A 17,087-nucleotide genomic window follows, 5' to 3' on the forward strand; every position below is an offset into this window, starting at 1 on the left:
ATATTATTATTATTATTATTATTATTATTATTATTATTATTATTATTATTATTATTATTATTATTATTATTATTATTATTATTATTATTATTATTATTATTATTATTATTATTATTATTAATAGTAATTATTATTATTATTATTATTTGTTATTATTATTACCAAACATTTATTTTATAGTAAAATATTGCCAAATTTTATGCAACGTTATGGCTTATTTTCGGGTGTTTTCATTATCAATCTATACGCAACATTTTTTACAATAATTGCTCCATTTCGAATTCATAAATTTTGGTGATTATTTTTTCTTCTTAATTTATCATTGCTGAGTTTCGAATTCATTAGAATTGGTTTTTCAAACATTAATTTTTACAAACTAATCAGTCATGATTACATCTATTGAAGTAATTCTAATTCTACATTTCAGTTTTGTGGAGGCAGTAAAATTCTCGGAAAATTTTGTAGACTTGAAACTGTTAAAGTTTGAGTTGCTTACATCCATTATAGCCACCCTAGGATGCGGATGTATTCTATTCATTTTAAGTCATAGTTGGCAAAAGCCTATCCGAAATAATATGCTGTATGCTGTGAAGAATGCTATCAGTGATAATGACTATGCCCAGGTAAGTTTCTATATTTTATCAGTTAATCAGAATAAAGATTCATTTTGTGATATTAGATTGCTGATATTTATAGGATATTAATGTCATCCAACAAAGATTTGAATGTTGTGGGGTTTCGGTTCAAGGCGCAGAAGCGCACCTCATTTGGTTATATTATTTGTCACCTGATATTGCTTTCCGAGAGGATTTATACAAGTAAATTCAATTTGTTAATATTTATTCTGAATTTAAAAATTAGACAGAACGTTAGGAAGTACTTTATCATTTGTATCACACGATATTTTTGCAATAATTAGTAAGTGCAAATAGTTGATATTGTGGGGAAGTAAAAAGTGGTACGAATAGCCTGAATATCAAACAAGTTAAAGAGAACAATTTTACAGGTAGTTTTTCGAACCTATTTACGAGATCAAAACTCGACCATATTTTAAAATTCTTGGAGTGCTAACAACTCTAATAAAATAAGTTAATTAATTAACTAATTAATCAATCAATCAATTCAATCTAATTTAACGAAATATACTTCCATTCATGCAGCTACTGATATAAGGATGTAATGCAGGTTGAGGTATTGCAATCCATTTAATCAATATTTAATTCAATCCATTGCTAACACTTTACAATTTTAGTGAGATGAGTTCATTGCCATGGTCTTGCTGTCGATCCAAATATCGATCTATGTATTGCGATCAATTTGCATATGAACGATTCCTCATACCTTTTAATGAGACAAACTTTCGTCGAATACCAAGTTATGCAATTCGATTTAAGACAAATTGGGTATGTGTACTTTTATGTTTGCAGTCTAAAACATCGTTTTCTAATTCTCAAAAAATCCTGATAAAATCTTATCGCTTCGCAGCTAACAATATCAATTCCTCTCTACTCTAAATCTTAAATCTATGTAATATTTTAGAATAAAACATTAGATATTACAAGCTAAGAAGGAGTTGTAATTTCTTCGTGATAGCATCAAGTTCTAAATATGGCGTAATCAATTTCATAACATCTCTTGTGTCATCTCTTGTGTCTAATGGACATCTCTTGTGTCTAATGGACATTCTGTATTGTAAATTGAGACATGTCTGTCTTCAGTTTGCTGTCAAGAGATTTCAACACTTCCAACATTTTTGTCATTGTTGTGTAAATTTGGGAAAGTTTTGAAAATGCTTAAGAACTCCAAACTCTCAAAATTCTGAAAGTTTAAAATCACTACTTGCAACTTTTGAACGAACGGCAATGAAGTGTGAAACTTTTAGGGATGTACTTCGTTAAGTGATTGTAAACAAAGGCGAGAAATAGCGTTGAATTCAGTATACAAGCGCGACTGTTCCCAGGCTTTTTATCAGGCCTTCAAGAGAGGATTCTTTTACCTGAACGGTACCATGCTACTTATTTTAGGTAAGTTTGCAAATAAAATCTACACTTCCGGATCTTTTTTTCTTCTCGGGGACACCAATGCTGAAAAATCAATTGAAAGTGTACTCGTAGTACTCCGGTGATGATAAGTAACTTCCATTTATTTAATTCGAAACCCTCCGGAGCAATTCTTATAGTCTGGACGTAAGTTGTATCTTTTGTAGGATTATGTATGATTTCCGGATTGGCTATGACCAATCATCTTCAAACAGTCCTTCTAAGCAAAAACAATTTTAGAGTTATTACTCCATTGCTATGAAAGTTCATCTTTATAATGCATAAATGTAATTATTTTGATGTGAAGTAAATGCAATCGTTAAAAAATAAAAATGTTTAAAGAATTCTTTACTTAGTTGAAGAACAAAGTAACAAACTAGATATGCTGCAAAAATACAAACAAATATGTACAAGATTGAAATATTTACGACAGTTCAATATGACTTATCAAAAAAACAAAGAAAAAAGAAAGAAGAAGCAACAGATATTTCGTTTTCTTTTCTTTTTTTTTTCTCTAAAGTGAATGAAAAGAAGAAGTAGAATGACAAATTTGCAGAAAAGCACTTTCGACTTGCCTAAAAATTCCAAAAAAAAGCAATGAATATTTTTAAAAAATAATGTAACAAAATATGAAATTAGAAAGAAAATTGAACAGAAGAAAGATAAGCCAATTGCAAAAGGTTTGGATAATTTGAATGTATAATTGTTGTACACATCACTGTATTTTGCATACGAACAAATTATGCAATGTTTTACAGAGTAGCGCAACAATTTCTCATAAAACGATTGATTGCTACCTTAATTAATTTACAATTCCAACAAAATTGAAAATATCATTTCACCGTATTCATTCATTGTCTTTTCGAGGAACTGTTAAGTTACCAAACACTTCGCAAGCTAATTCGCAAGGAGTAATAAAAAAATTTACATGATCACTTTACATAAATAATAGCTAATTCACGAGAAAAAACATTCACCCATATAGAATTTTGACAAAAATTTGTGAAGTGAATTACGAGAGATTGATAGTGAAGAAATCAGTGCTGTAAAACATTTTGCTAACTTCAAAAAAGAAATACAAAGGTTTGAAAATTAATTAGGAGAAGGTGAAAATGCACAAGAACTTAAGTTAGGGGAAGGTTAAAGTAAAGAAAGTGCACCACAAAGGATAATAGCAGCTTAAAACGATTAAAAAAAATCCTTCAACCCTCAAAAAAAGTGATATATTTCAAAAATGTTTTCCTTTTAAAAGAAACCTACTAATCTCGTTTTAACTCTTCCTTAATTCGTATTCTTGCATAACAGGCGGAGGTATTTCATATGTGAAAAGACGTGGGCTTCTTTCAGGTCTTTGTTAGCGTCACACTGAAGTCAGTTACTCGGATGACAGGAAAATTTAAGCAGACGACTCAAGAGCAATGCCTTATTGATCTAATGTATAGCACTGAAACATCTTTTCTTTTTAGTGAAAAAAACCTAAATTTGATTTTAAATTAAAACAAATTAGCTCGAGAATGTTATGGCACTTGCAGCAACATCTGAGTTACCTGTAGAAGATATATGAAATGCCAGGATAGATCAATCATGAAATCGAATTTACGAAAATAAAAGAAGAATGCCTAAATTTACATTCACAGAAAAATTATTTGAGCAGCGAAAAAGAAAAAAGGCAAAAAATTCTAGCAACAGATGAAAATTAAAACATTCAACAAGAAAAAAAACTCGCAAAAAAATACTGTACAAGAAAAAAAACAGGTTCCTTCAACAAGTTTTTCTCTATTTCCATCTCTAATATCACAAAATGCAATAACTAAATGCAACACTAATTAAGGAATTTAAACTATCCTTTCACTTTAAACTTTTGAAAGTTTTAAATATCAAGAAAGGGAAAACAACCTTTTAAAACCTAAGAGCATTTGACGAAAATTTGAACAGCTTATTGTTGCCGCCGTTTCTATTGCTGGAGGTAGCATTAGATGATGAAAGAAGTGGTGAAGTTGAGTGTTGTGGACCAACCATACTAATCGGAATTTTAGCAAAAGCATTTTTGACATTAACTTCATGATCCTGACCAACTGGTAAAGCAGAAGTTGGTACATTTATTCGTCCTGCATTCTTGTTATCCAACAAAGACGAATTCCAGTAGAAACGATCATTCTAAAAGTATACTTTATTTTTCAGCAGTAGCTCAGAGATAATTTATCACTCATAAGTTTTAAATTTGATAACTTCTCCGGTTTCCTGAGGAAAAAAAGCTGAATTTGGCTTATATAAATGTTACTTTGCTGTGAACCAAATTCACACTTCAGCATTGGATAAAGGCAAAAATTTTACTTTTACGAGGTGGATATGAACCAAAATTCGAGAAAAATGAAATGCTTACGAATGAACTACTATTCAGCTTCTTCGTTCAAGAGACGTTCAAGAGACTTATCAAGAGACTTATGAGATTATAATAAAAATTTGATTAAAAAACATTGCAATAAAAAATGCAGAAAAAATCCCTGTGAATAACCATATCTAAAATCATCATAAATCTTGAGAAAATGAGAAAAAAAGCTAACATGTAAAAAATCTTCAGTGACTGCTGATGTCGAATTATGATGGGCATAATTATTCTTAGTGCCTGTTCCCATACATCCATTTACCTATGGAAAACTTACTGTTACAGTTCAATTCTCCAAAGTAATATCTTTTTCAAAATTCCTCATTTGAAAACCTGCTGTTAAAATGAATTTAAAAGAGATTCGTGTCATTCTTTGTTCAAATCCCATATCAACCAATTTTATATACGAATTAGTGAGAGAAAAATTAGCGTATAGAGAAACTGGGAGTAGAAAACTTTCATTTTTGCATGGTCTATAGGTATTTCGGACCCAAGATTCGGAAACTTTCTGAACCGTCACCTTTAGACCACCGGAATGATTTATTTCATTCATTGTCTTATCCGTAAACCATATTTATTCTTCAGGATCAATTTTTACTAACAACTTGCCATGTTATTTCAACATTATTTATCTCCTGATCCACATACCTGCATTTCAACAAATGCACCGCCAACCCGTCTCTTCACAAGATCATCAGTTTGTTGGTCGCTTGAATCACGATTTTTTTGCTTACAAAGTGAGGCTGGCACTGGTAAATAAGTTTTTTCATCGAACAAACGAACCTGAAGGAATTTCGAGTTCAAATTCAATTAAAACGTAATGACTTTGTAGAAGAATTCACTGTAGTTTTAGGTGAATACTTCAAAGTCATATGTAAAACATAGAAATTAGACAAAAAAAAGTCTTCTGAATTTCACGAAACTTTTTTATAACAACCAAAAGAGAAACTACTCATCATTAGCCACAATTTCATTTGGATAACTTACAATTCTTCGGAAAACTTACCTCACATGGTGGTCCAAATAGTGACAAAAGTACTGGCAGAAGCACAAGTCCATTGATGAGACCAATTAGGATGAGCGCCGACAGCACAACGAAAAAATATTTCACAATAAATTCAAATTCCGAAAACGCTAACATTATTATGCCTGAAACTGGAAAGCAATTAGTATTTTAATTTCTGTTCCAAAGTCCAAAAGTCATACCAACCCTTCAGAACATTAACGTATATAAATATATAAATATAAGTACAAATATAAATGTAAATATAAATGTAATAAAAAATACAAATATAAATGCAATGAAAAAGATATAAATATAAACATAAATGTATATACATACGGATTATTCAAATCATAAGATGTTACCAGCAGCTCCTTTTAGACTAATATCATTTACGTAAATCACGAAAGCAAACTTGTAAAAGTATTCAAGAATAAACTTTCGCAAAACGAAAGTTTAAAATAATTTCTGAAATAAAAAAAACAAGCCTAAAAGAGTAGATAATCCACCATGTATCACAGGAATAAACATATGATTCAAGCAAGCTGCCATTCTTTCATTTTTGCTGCCCAGCGATGTAAGATATACTAGCACAACATGTACTGTAAATTCCACGCCTAAAAGAAATATTAGTAAAGAAGTGATGAAAAAAAAAAACATATATTTTCAGTAATCTAAAAGAATGAAAGGAAAAAATATCGTAAGTGTATTTTGTAATCCACATCTAAAAAAAGGAGAAGGATAATTAGCAAAGAGATATCAAATATGAAAGGAGAGAAAAATAAAACTTTAAAAAACTTGGCAATGAATCATTATTAGAATTTAGTTATAAATGTATTGTTACAATAACATGGTCGAATTACAAAGCAGGACTACTAACTTCCTTAACTAGTCCATTCTCTTTTAATAAAAACAGATCCAAACGAAACACACCGATTCCAACGGCAGCAACTAGTGTAACTGCGCTAACCGGATTAAGCTTAACACCGGTAACGCCCATGAAACCGGCCAGTTCGACAGTCATTGAAATGACCACAATGACGACCATCATAGCCGCCCAAGGATTAAAAACTAATACCGATATAACAACAAACACTGCACTAGTAATTACACAAATAGCAATAAGTAGATTCCATCTGAAAAAAAAAGTGTTAACTAAGAAACTGAGAATCAAGAAATCATTAAAAAGAAATCCTTTTCACCTCTACTAAATCTTTCAATTCTTCATCCACCCCACACCTTTACCACCGAAGACAAGGGACTTTGATAAAAGGACCTTAGATTTTTTTTTTTAATCACAAATTACAAAAATAATTAAGAAACTCCCATAAGATGACCACCGTCCCATTTTCTTTACCCTCTCTGCTTCTGAAAAATTTATAAGACTACTCACTTTAATTAGCTACAATTTTTCATACCAAAGAACACTTAAAAAGCATTTTCACACTTTAAAAAAATTTGATTTAATGCGACCTCAAACTGAGATATTGCTCCCAGAATATGAATGCAATACCGCTTGGGAAATTCGGCAATCCTAATTCTGTGTATCGGTCACAAACACTTCGAATTTCCTGCAAAACAATCGGCCAGGTCTTTTTTAAGAATTTGCTGTTTGGATAATAAAAAGTGTTGAATGACTTTTTGATAATGAATTTCCTTTTTTTTAAGAAAAAAAGTTTATCAGTGTTAAGCAAATATTTTGTGTGACTGCTTACGGTTCTTAATTGTAGAATGGAAATGTCATGGATCCTATCTACAGTGCATAGAAAAGGACGAGCTACTAATGAAAACGTGAAATTTGCGTAATAAAGCAGATAAATAAAGTATAAAGTAAAAAAGAAAACTCAAAAGTCTTACTCGTATCATCTTTACAATCACTGGTGTATCAACCAAATCGGTAAGATAGAATGGTATTTGACTATAAGCTGGTGGTAGCGCTGGAGGTACGACTTTTTCATGCTGAAATCACCATTCATACCATCAGATGTTATTAAATGTTAGAAATATTATAATCCGATTTCTACATCTTCGATTAAATTTGGTAAAACAAACCGAGGTAAGTGTCCATGAAGGAGGTACCGGGTAAAATGAAGCTTGGGAAACATAATACATCATATTATCAACATTGTACCATGCAGTCAAATAATTATAAAAACCATCAGCATTGATCACACCAGCGTCATTTACCAATTTTACGGTGCTAATCTAGAAACAAATCGCTTTAATCGATATTGGTGAACAACTTTATGGAATGCATTAGTTCTTTTTGCTTAAAGATACCAAATATCGATTAAATATTGGTTAAAACAACAAAGGTTATTAAATTAATTTTGTGAAATATATTAGCCATATATAATTCACTAGACATTTCTAAATCAGGTGGCACATTTAAAAAATCAATCTAAATTAAAATAAAATTATTTTTATAAATATTTCATAAGTACTTACTCGTCCTGTGCAATTATAGTTATTGCCGTACGAGCAAACAAGACGTCTTGCAACCTTTGCTTCATCAGTAATCTTAATATCAGCCTTGATCGCACCGGTAACGGCATTTATATCACCTTTTTTGATAGCAATATCTAAATGCTTCTGAATTGAACTCAACCAAGTTCGCATCATCGATAACCAATACTCTTCACTAGGATGACCGTTCACTTTGATCACATAGCTTGATTTTGCTAAAACAGCAAACTGCATTCAAAACATAGCGAACTGCATGAAAACGGTAAAAAAATAAAAGAGTTTCATGGAAAACCAAAATAGAAAAGAATAAAACTTATCATTTTTGACTTTTCTATGAATTTCCAAGAAGTAATAAATAATTCCAATAATTTTTTACCGATATCTAGGCGGTATTGCTCGATTTGTTCTTGTTGTTTTGCAAAATTGATTTCATTGCCTTTTAAAATAGCAAACATCGGAAAAAAACTGAAGTACTTCTCTCGTGCTCTCAAAAATGCAGCTGGGGCTGTTCCTTCTGGCAGAACATCAGATAATTCCAATCCAAGGCTTGATTGATAAAGACCAAGACAGCTAATTAATAACATTGATGTGCATGTCACGATTACCATCAACTAAAGATTAAATTTATCAGTCAGTGTTTAAATTTCTTGCTAGCATTCTGATTTTAAATGACAAAGTTCTCTTGTGAAACTGAATCATCTCTGATTAACACTAACCTTTGTAAGTGGCATTGTCAAGAAAGGGATGTAATAATATTGCAAGAATCCACTTAATGTATACCGACTCTTCTTATCATCATCATTCTTTAGCAGCAGAGAAGGTGGTGGACCAGGATAGATATGACCAGTTGTCGATAAACTTCCCACGACTCGTTTTCCCATATTTAATTCTAAGGATTCCACTCTAAGCTAGAACAGAATAACTTATTATCTGCATGAAATTATCCAATATTTATTTCTTGAAAATTCATCAGTTCAATTATGCAAGCTAAAAAGTCACTTTTTAAAACAATTCGCCATCAAACGGAACTTTATTTTTTCTAAAAAATGATATAAATAACCTTTTTGGTGTCTACAGAACTTCCCATATAACAACAACCCAAATCCCGTCTGCTAGCACGACGTCGTCGTAAATCTAGTGCAATCATGGCCGGATAGATTATCATGATAGCGACGATATTGAATGTCAATAAAATCGCTGTCTGCAATTCTTTCTTTCTTAAGAAAAAAAAAGAAAAAACAATTTCATTTCCCATTTTCTTCCTTCATCAAGTTTTAACAATGTTTTAAAACCGAAGGAAACATATTTCTAAGCAAAAAAAGTAAATTTAAAAGAAAAAAATCCATGAACCGATCAATCGTTGGAATGTACTTGCACTAAATGTTTCTCTCGCATAATTTTCGCTTCTGATGGAAATATACTCTTCAAACTAGTGGAAGCATATTCCTTTTAAAAAAAGATTCTAAAATGATGTCAAAATAGATTTAGGACGATAATGTTGTTTGACCTACTTTGTTGTTGATTTCGTTAAATAAATTTTTGTTGTAATTCTTATGCTTCCCCTAGTTTGTTGCTACCATCAGTTATATAGATAAAGCCTTGTTAATTACTACCATTTCTTCGCATAAAAGTTTCCAAAAGAATCTCATATATGAGACAAAATTGAAGGATGTATGTATGATAAAGTTATCAAGTTAGTGAAATACCAAAAATTAAGAGATCATTTAAAATTGAAGCAAAGTGAAGGGATAATGCAACTGAAAGACGAGTTACGGAAAGGAACTTACCTTAAAAGATTATTATTTCATTCGTGGTAAAAAACAACTGATCTTTAAAGTAATAAACAATTGATCTAGAAATAAATATTACCTGAGAACAAAACGACTTCAGAGCTGGAATAGGAAGAAGTGTGCCAGCCATAAATGCAATAATATTATTTATTGACGTAATAACAACACTCATACCAGTCTCCTTCATTAGTATACCTTCAATAATGTTGATCAAATTATGCAAAAAATAGAATTAGTTGGTTTCAATTCTTTTTATGGAAAAAAATTATTTGTGCAAATCTTTTAAAAATTTAGATTCCAGAAGACAATTTATGAGTGATTTGCAAATCAGCAGGATGCATTCGAAAATTTTCTCTGCAAAATGAATATATACATATATATACATACATATATAAAGTGACATACCAATTTCGTTATTTTTAATAGTATGATGAACATCCTTATAGTTATGCAGCAATAAGAACATATCATCAACGCCCAATCCAAGCGTCAAAAAGGGTACAATCTAAATCTACTAATAATTATACGAAATTAACATTAATAAGAGAGAAAGAAGTTTGATTAGCTTAACTTTACAGTTGCAGAAGTATCCTTTAATTTAAACCAGGCGTCAATGAGCTGGCATGCAATCCGCTACATATAAAATATTATATTATTAAAAAGACTTATCCTTAACAACACGAAATAATTTTTGGTGGTGTCAATTTTTAATTTTGGTGCAAATTAAAAAAATAATTTTGGAAATAGTTTTGGCACAAACGAAATGATTTTAGTACAAACGGAAAATTTAAATCTACTTTTGCAAAACATATTATTCGCTTGCAAGGTTAAAATACCGACCAGCGGATTATTAAAGGATAACAAGCAGCTCTTTGTTGTCAGGATATCCTTCAATTTTAAAATAGGCAAAGTGCGCAAAAAAAAATTGCAAATGAGAATAATACCTGTGTTGTAGCTGCGTTACAATGAATACCGATATATGCAGATGCTCCAAGACCGGAAATACTCGCATAAGTAACCAAAAAGACACCAAGGATACTAAGACCGACTGATGAATTTACTGCAAACCACCAACCGTCCCAGTTTAATTGTGACCATCCCGCATAAACGAACTGCAATTTAGATTCAAATTAACAGAATGTAAACGGAGCAGTTAGCTAGGATATATGGAGATTATAGCATTAGTTATGGTCAGAGAAATTCAGAGTCTTTGAAATGTGGTGCAGTAGAGATAGCATATGACCCATGATTTCTAAAAAGGATTCACTGATTCACACTGGATGTAGTTTCTTAATGATGACTACCTTGCTGACTAAACTTTGTTCTGAATCTTAAAAAAGATCCTAATGCCTTGAAACAAGTTATGATAATGTTCAAATGCAAAAAGAGCTCAATACGCAAAATTATTTTGAAACTCGTCAAAGATTGGTTAACGGAAATATTAAATGAAATGAAATCTTTTTTAGTTATGCACGACGATGTATCACTGAAGCTTAAAAATATGGCGGTGTAGCTCGCTATGAAGAATAATACTTCTTTCTAATCTGTTATTGTGGCTTCCCACTAGAAGTGATCTTTTAATTTCGTTTTGTTCGTAAAAGATTCAGTTTTAAATCGCAACATAAATGTTTATATTTTAACGCCTGACAACTATGTAACGGATATTTAAGTCTTTTTTTTGCACATTACTTTCCAATTGTTTTACAATTTGCAGTGCAATCTTCTCTTGAGTTTGAGCAATTTTACGGGAAAACCTTTATTACTCTGTTTTTTAGTAAATGCAATTTCCAAAGTTGTAGAAAAAAAAAGCAAACCATTAGTAAATATCCCATGAAGATAACCAAAAATTTGAATTGACTGAATTCCTTTAGCATATCCTCTAGAGATGTTGATGAAAGCGGATGTAACTGACGGTTAATCTGAAAATTTTCTTCTCGAGATCAATTATGTAATTTGTAATTAACTGCAAGAATGATTAGATAAGCCGTGGAATATTTCAGGGATAATAAGTATGGAGAAAATATTACGAAAAAGACAGGTAATATTATCAAAATGAAGAAATTCTCAAAAGTATTGAGGAAAGTTATTTATAATAACTTACAAATTTGTTGTGCCACATTTTAACTCAAAATGACGATATTCTCATGAGTTCTGTTGAGCTTTAGCTTATAGATAAAGTTATCTATAAACTAGGATGAACTAACGAAAAGGAAACTTCATATGGGGTGGAAATAAATGTAAAGTTGCATGTGAATACAGCAATACAAAATAGCACATGTCTTCTACCTCCAGTAACTTTCCACCAAGTCTGCTGGCAGTAAAATTAGGTTAATTCTATATGATAGACGTAGTATCTCTAAAAAGAAAAAGTTTCCAATACAGTCTCATATCATTTCTACAATTGCAATAAGATGTTGTTATTATGATATTATGAAAAGATTTAGCTTAAATTCAGCTATAAGATAAACGTCCACCTCTGTATTCCAACGATGTTTATAGATGTGCTGCGTGAAGTTTCGCTGCCAAGCTGAAACAACTTGAGATGCGTAGTATGGATTCCAAGCGTCAATATTTAAATTTGGCTTCAAATCCCTCTTTTGCGCCTGAAATAAAATCTAATACTGCGAGGAGAATAAGTAGACTTGGATGGGTCTGAAACAAATACAAAGCAAATCATAACCAAATTCGTCTGGATAGTCAATTTCTCTAATATCTCATCGCCATATATTCCCGACTTTAACCATAATAATCTTAACAAGCTCAATTCCCTTTGTCCAATCACTTCATTTGATGCATAGTCTGATTAATTATTGAATACAGCTATCTTTAAACACAAGTGAAAGTATGAAATAGATAATCCATTACTCTACGTATGATTTTGCAAACTTATTTGCGTAAGCATGTCAGTACCTGAAATGAAATAATACCCTTAAGGAATGAAATACAAAAGCTGATCAAACCTTATAACGTGAAAAGATATCACTACCAGATGCAACCAGGAAAATACTTTGGAAAGCTTCTGCACTTATTAATTTATGATTTTGTCGCTTGATACCACCAATTATTAAATCTTCCGGCCATATCATTGTATTTCGAGCAAATCCCCGACATCCACCTGTCATTATTTTTCCGTAATCTGGATACTCCGGCATTTCTTCCTGAAATAACATTCAATTAATAGGAAGATGAGCGATGAACAATAATGCACCAATTGTGGCTAAAATAAAAAAAGTAGGGACCTTCAAAACAGCATAAAAATAAGATGCATAACTGTTCCTATTTGATCAAAATCAATATGACTAAACAATTTTATCATATCCTTAAAACAGTAAAATACCAAAGATAGCCTTAGAAATAGATGTCGATGTTTAGACCAAGTAGCATTGAAAGAATGACGCAACAAAAACAAAGGAAGTCAGATAATGAAGTTCAATATTATAATTGAAAAAGTATAAGGAAGAAAACGGAAGGCAAAGTTATACCAACCAGTGTCAGAAATTCGCTCCATCGATGTTCATTCTTACCCATCCATTTCAAGAAACTTTTACGGTAACCCAAACATTGTTCTTCTCCAGTAATTTTCTCTTTAGCTATAAAATATTACAAGGATTTAACACATTATTTAGCTGACCTATCACAAAAAAATCTTCCACAATTTTTAAAACATTATAGCTAATATTTACCTATTACTGTACAAATATCTACTTACACTTTCGTGTAACATTTTTAAAAACTTTAAAGATTTCATTGCAAACAATACCACCATTTGATAGTAAATATGATCAGTTTGATAATGAAAAATCACATATTATATCCCACTAAGTGCTGCAGAGAAAATTTTTTTAAAATGAAAAATTTTGTACTTATAGTAACTGGCAGAGAAATTCAGTAAAGAATCAACTGTTAAGTGTCAATATTACATCAACTACTTGAGTTCTTATTTCGTTTCACTTCAAAGTTTTGAATCCCATAAGTTGAAATAACTATACTTTTTGTAGAATTCTGAATGATACCATAATCATCATCATCATATGCATAATAATCAGAGCTTTTATCTTCTGTATAATTTTTCGCATTTGGTTTCATTGTTGAGGATGCTACTTCTCGTTTACGTCTTTTTTTACCTGAAATTACAAGGTGCAAAACGAAAATAATAAATTTGATAAAGGTTGACATTACATATTATTGCAAAATCCATCAACTTCATATTTATTTCTATTAATTAAATTTTGTAGAATAATATTTGTTTAAATGAACTTTTTCTCCCATTTTTTTAGATTCTCTGTGTTTTATCCTTTATATACATATTGTTATTAAAAATTTCACAAGGAAATAAATCTAAAAAATGTATCCTTAATTACAGTATATAATTCTCTTGAGAATCTAACCAAAAATATCGTCAAGAATTTGTAATGTAGCATCTTCTGGTTCCGACTTAGACGTCGATATTGTTTCTGATTCCAGTTCGATCTGCTTACTTTTCGGCATCGCCATATTCCAAGCTTGGAATTTCTTAAAAGCTAAACAATGATCGAAAGTATTTGGTGCTGTAGATGGACATTCAGGATCTAACGGGTCAATACACCAACGGTCCAAATAAGCAGCTCCTATTCCAGCCTGCAAATAAGTAATATCACTTATGACTAACGAAATATGGACTGTTTAATTAAGGTAAATTAGATTATATTAAAAAAGCTATTTGAAATTCGATAAAATTGATCATCTCAAACATTTCCTTTCCTGTTCCATTTATCAATATCACCAAAAATTCGTTTACTCTTTCAAAGAAATTGAAGATTGTTCCGAGATCGAAAAGCATTGAAACTTCTTTTAGCACTGCTGAAGGATCCAAATTTTTCCACGTTATATTACCTTTTGGTAAGGAAGTGATAAAGGCATGTATATCAGGCCTGCAAGTGTTACAAATTTAATAAGTACACCGTAACTTTTAGCATTTATAACTTGAGGCAAAATCTAAAACATTGTCCTGGCTATTTGAATAACATCAAGAATTTAACATACTAGAAATTACAACATGATTGGTAGCATAGCCTTACATGTGATTATAATAAATTAATTAAATGAACAGAACAAAATGTATCATCCCACACTGCTTACTCCTATTTAGCAACACTACGACGGTATGAATTTTCAAAAAATAGCGAAAAGTTTTCTTGAGGAAATAAACAAACCCTAAAGTAAGCGGTGGTGACGGTCCCAGTGGTTTCGAGCCTTCCCAGAAGCAATCAATAGGTGTAATCCAAATGCATGGAATCAAACGATCCAGCAATTTGGACATTACATTTGCAAATGGTCCACGAGATAATTTTGGTGACGGTGGTTTGAAGCATATGTCGGCTAATGTCCAGTTTCTAAAATAACCACAAACTTCAAATGAAATAAACTTACTGAAAAATTTCATATGGAACATAAATTTTTGTACGTCTCTCTGCTCAATATTTTATCTATCATCTTTGATAACAAGAAAAAAGAAGATGAAAAGAAATTTCTCTAAGGATTTTGATGAAGAATTTAGTAAAATAGCATAGCAAAATTGAAAAATTGGATTTGGAATTTTTGAAATTATTTGCTGAATGAGAAAAACATACTCGCCATACATTTCCACCCGAAAATTAGCAATTTCTTCCATAATTTGAACATGTTTAAGTAACGATTCTTTGGTTAAAGCATTCGTTCCTTTCACTGCGGGTGTTTGTATTACAACCTTGAAAAACTCAATTTTGAACAATAGATTACATTCACACTAATACATAAATGATTTCATATCAGTAATGGCTTCCATGAATATTAGTTTATCATTTATTCGAGTTATATACCTGAAATCGATTATCAAATGCATTTTGTAGATCCGCATCAACGCTTTTTTCATCTTTTCTATCATTCGTCGATTTTATGGAAACGAAAGATTTATGAATATCTGCAATTATCATTGTCAAATGAAATAATGGGTAAAAAAAATAAGGTAAAAATTAAAAATAAAGAAAATGTAAAATAAAGAAGAAAGGGGATTTAGAAATTTCATTCGATAATTTTGAATAATTTGAAAAAGAGATTAGCTGGATGAGTTTTATGATAGATTATCACTTCTTCTCATTGTAAAAGGAAAAGGAAAGTGATTAAGGAAAGATAATTTCAAAATGAATTTAATGAAATAATGTTTAAAATTAAAAGATATAAAACAAACTTGAATTTTCAAAATCGGCTAAACGTTTTTCACGAACTACACCGTACTTACTATTTTCTTGCATGCGTTGAAGAAAATGCAATTCTTCATCTAAGCGTCCGCCTTCTAAAAATTTACGTAATTTTCCTGTCAACCAAATATGAAATGACTAATTCTCCAATACTGCCAATTACATTCTAACTATAAATAGGAAAATAATCATTTACATTCGATATTATGTATAAATAATTACAATTAGTTTCAAATTAATAAAATTGATCCTTTTAATAATAACAAAAGAAAAAAAGATTTAAAATGCCTAAATTTGAAAATTTTGTAAAAAAAGAAAATAAAGAAATGTTTGATTTAAACTTACGTGACACCCATAATTTGATTAAATCAGTTTCGATATGCACATATTGAAGTCCTAAGGCGCAAATCAAATAAACACTTAAACCAACAATGACAACAGACCAGGCCCAGTTTTGTACAAATGAACCCAATGTAAAAAGTAATGATTGAAAAAAGGAACGTAAATAGAGTGCTAAGCGATTACCCGTTGCTATACCCTGCAAAAAAAGAAAAAAAAAATTAGGTTTTAATTTCAGGATCATATTTCGTTCCAGTAGCTGTTATAAGTTCAAACAGACTTTTTAGTAGCTTTGAAACTTTATCCAGCCAAGTCTAAGTTGATCTTAAACTTCTTTCAGTTTAACGCTTTATAATAACTGTTCTGTTCCAAAATTCTTCCAAATTTTTACAGTTTGTAGTTCAGAATAGCCGATAATTGCCATTGAAAATATACAATTATCTATTTTTGAGGTTATGGATGGGAAGAATGAAAATGTCATCAATGTCACACGAATTAATAATTGAAATAAAACTATCAATGCTTGAAATGCAATTAAATCATATCATATCTTTTGATTAGTCTTTTCATCTTTCACATTTACATCTAATTTATCGCTAAATTAATCCATCAATTATTTTTTAATTAATTTCCGTAACTTCCTCAATCTGTTGCTAGAAGCATCTGAAGAAGTTCATTAAAATCTATAAGTAAAAAGAGAACCTGATTTATCTGTTGTAATGTCATATCCGCATCACACCATGTTGGTCGTGATGTGAATTCTTGTTGCCATTTTTCTGAATATAATGCTGAATCGGATGATTTCTTGCCAACCAACCATTTATCCAGAATCTGAGAAAAGAAAACCAT

At 30.7% G+C, this 17,087-nt stretch overlaps 2 protein-coding genes across 2 annotated transcripts; one reads left to right on the forward strand and one right to left on the reverse strand.

Moving 5' to 3' along the window:
- Positions 1-575: 575 nt before the first annotated feature.
- Positions 576-822, forward strand: LOAG_05825 (hypothetical protein; the record flags this gene model as incomplete). Its single annotated transcript, XM_003141367.1, has 2 exons — positions 576-623; positions 697-822. The coding sequence occupies 2 exons, from the start codon at positions 576-578 to the stop codon at positions 820-822; spliced, it is 174 nt and encodes a 57-aa protein (XP_003141415.1).
- Positions 823-3,938: 3,116 nt separating this feature from the next.
- LOAG_05826 (hypothetical protein) lies at positions 3,939-17,087 on the reverse strand (the record flags this gene model as incomplete). The annotated part of the gene is made up of 29 exons (XM_003141368.1): positions 3,939-4,196; positions 4,604-4,687; positions 5,074-5,208; positions 5,432-5,574; positions 5,917-6,045; positions 6,362-6,564; positions 6,902-6,999; positions 7,286-7,387; positions 7,481-7,633; positions 7,877-8,109; positions 8,271-8,505; positions 8,611-8,802; positions 8,955-9,095; positions 9,764-9,879; positions 10,090-10,189; positions 10,629-10,796; positions 11,499-11,603; positions 12,159-12,287; positions 12,645-12,842; positions 13,171-13,274; positions 13,698-13,808; positions 14,073-14,301; positions 14,462-14,594; positions 14,877-15,056; positions 15,294-15,409; positions 15,522-15,622; positions 15,890-15,994; positions 16,245-16,437; positions 16,941-17,087. 29 exons carry the CDS (start codon positions 17,085-17,087, stop codon positions 3,939-3,941), a joined length of 4,341 nt encoding a protein of 1,446 aa, XP_003141416.1.

Source organism: Loa loa, assembly GCF_000183805.2.
Source record: "Loa loa unplaced genomic scaffold supercont3.22, whole genome shotgun sequence".
NCBI lineage: Eukaryota > Metazoa > Nematoda > Chromadorea > Rhabditida > Onchocercidae > Loa > Loa loa.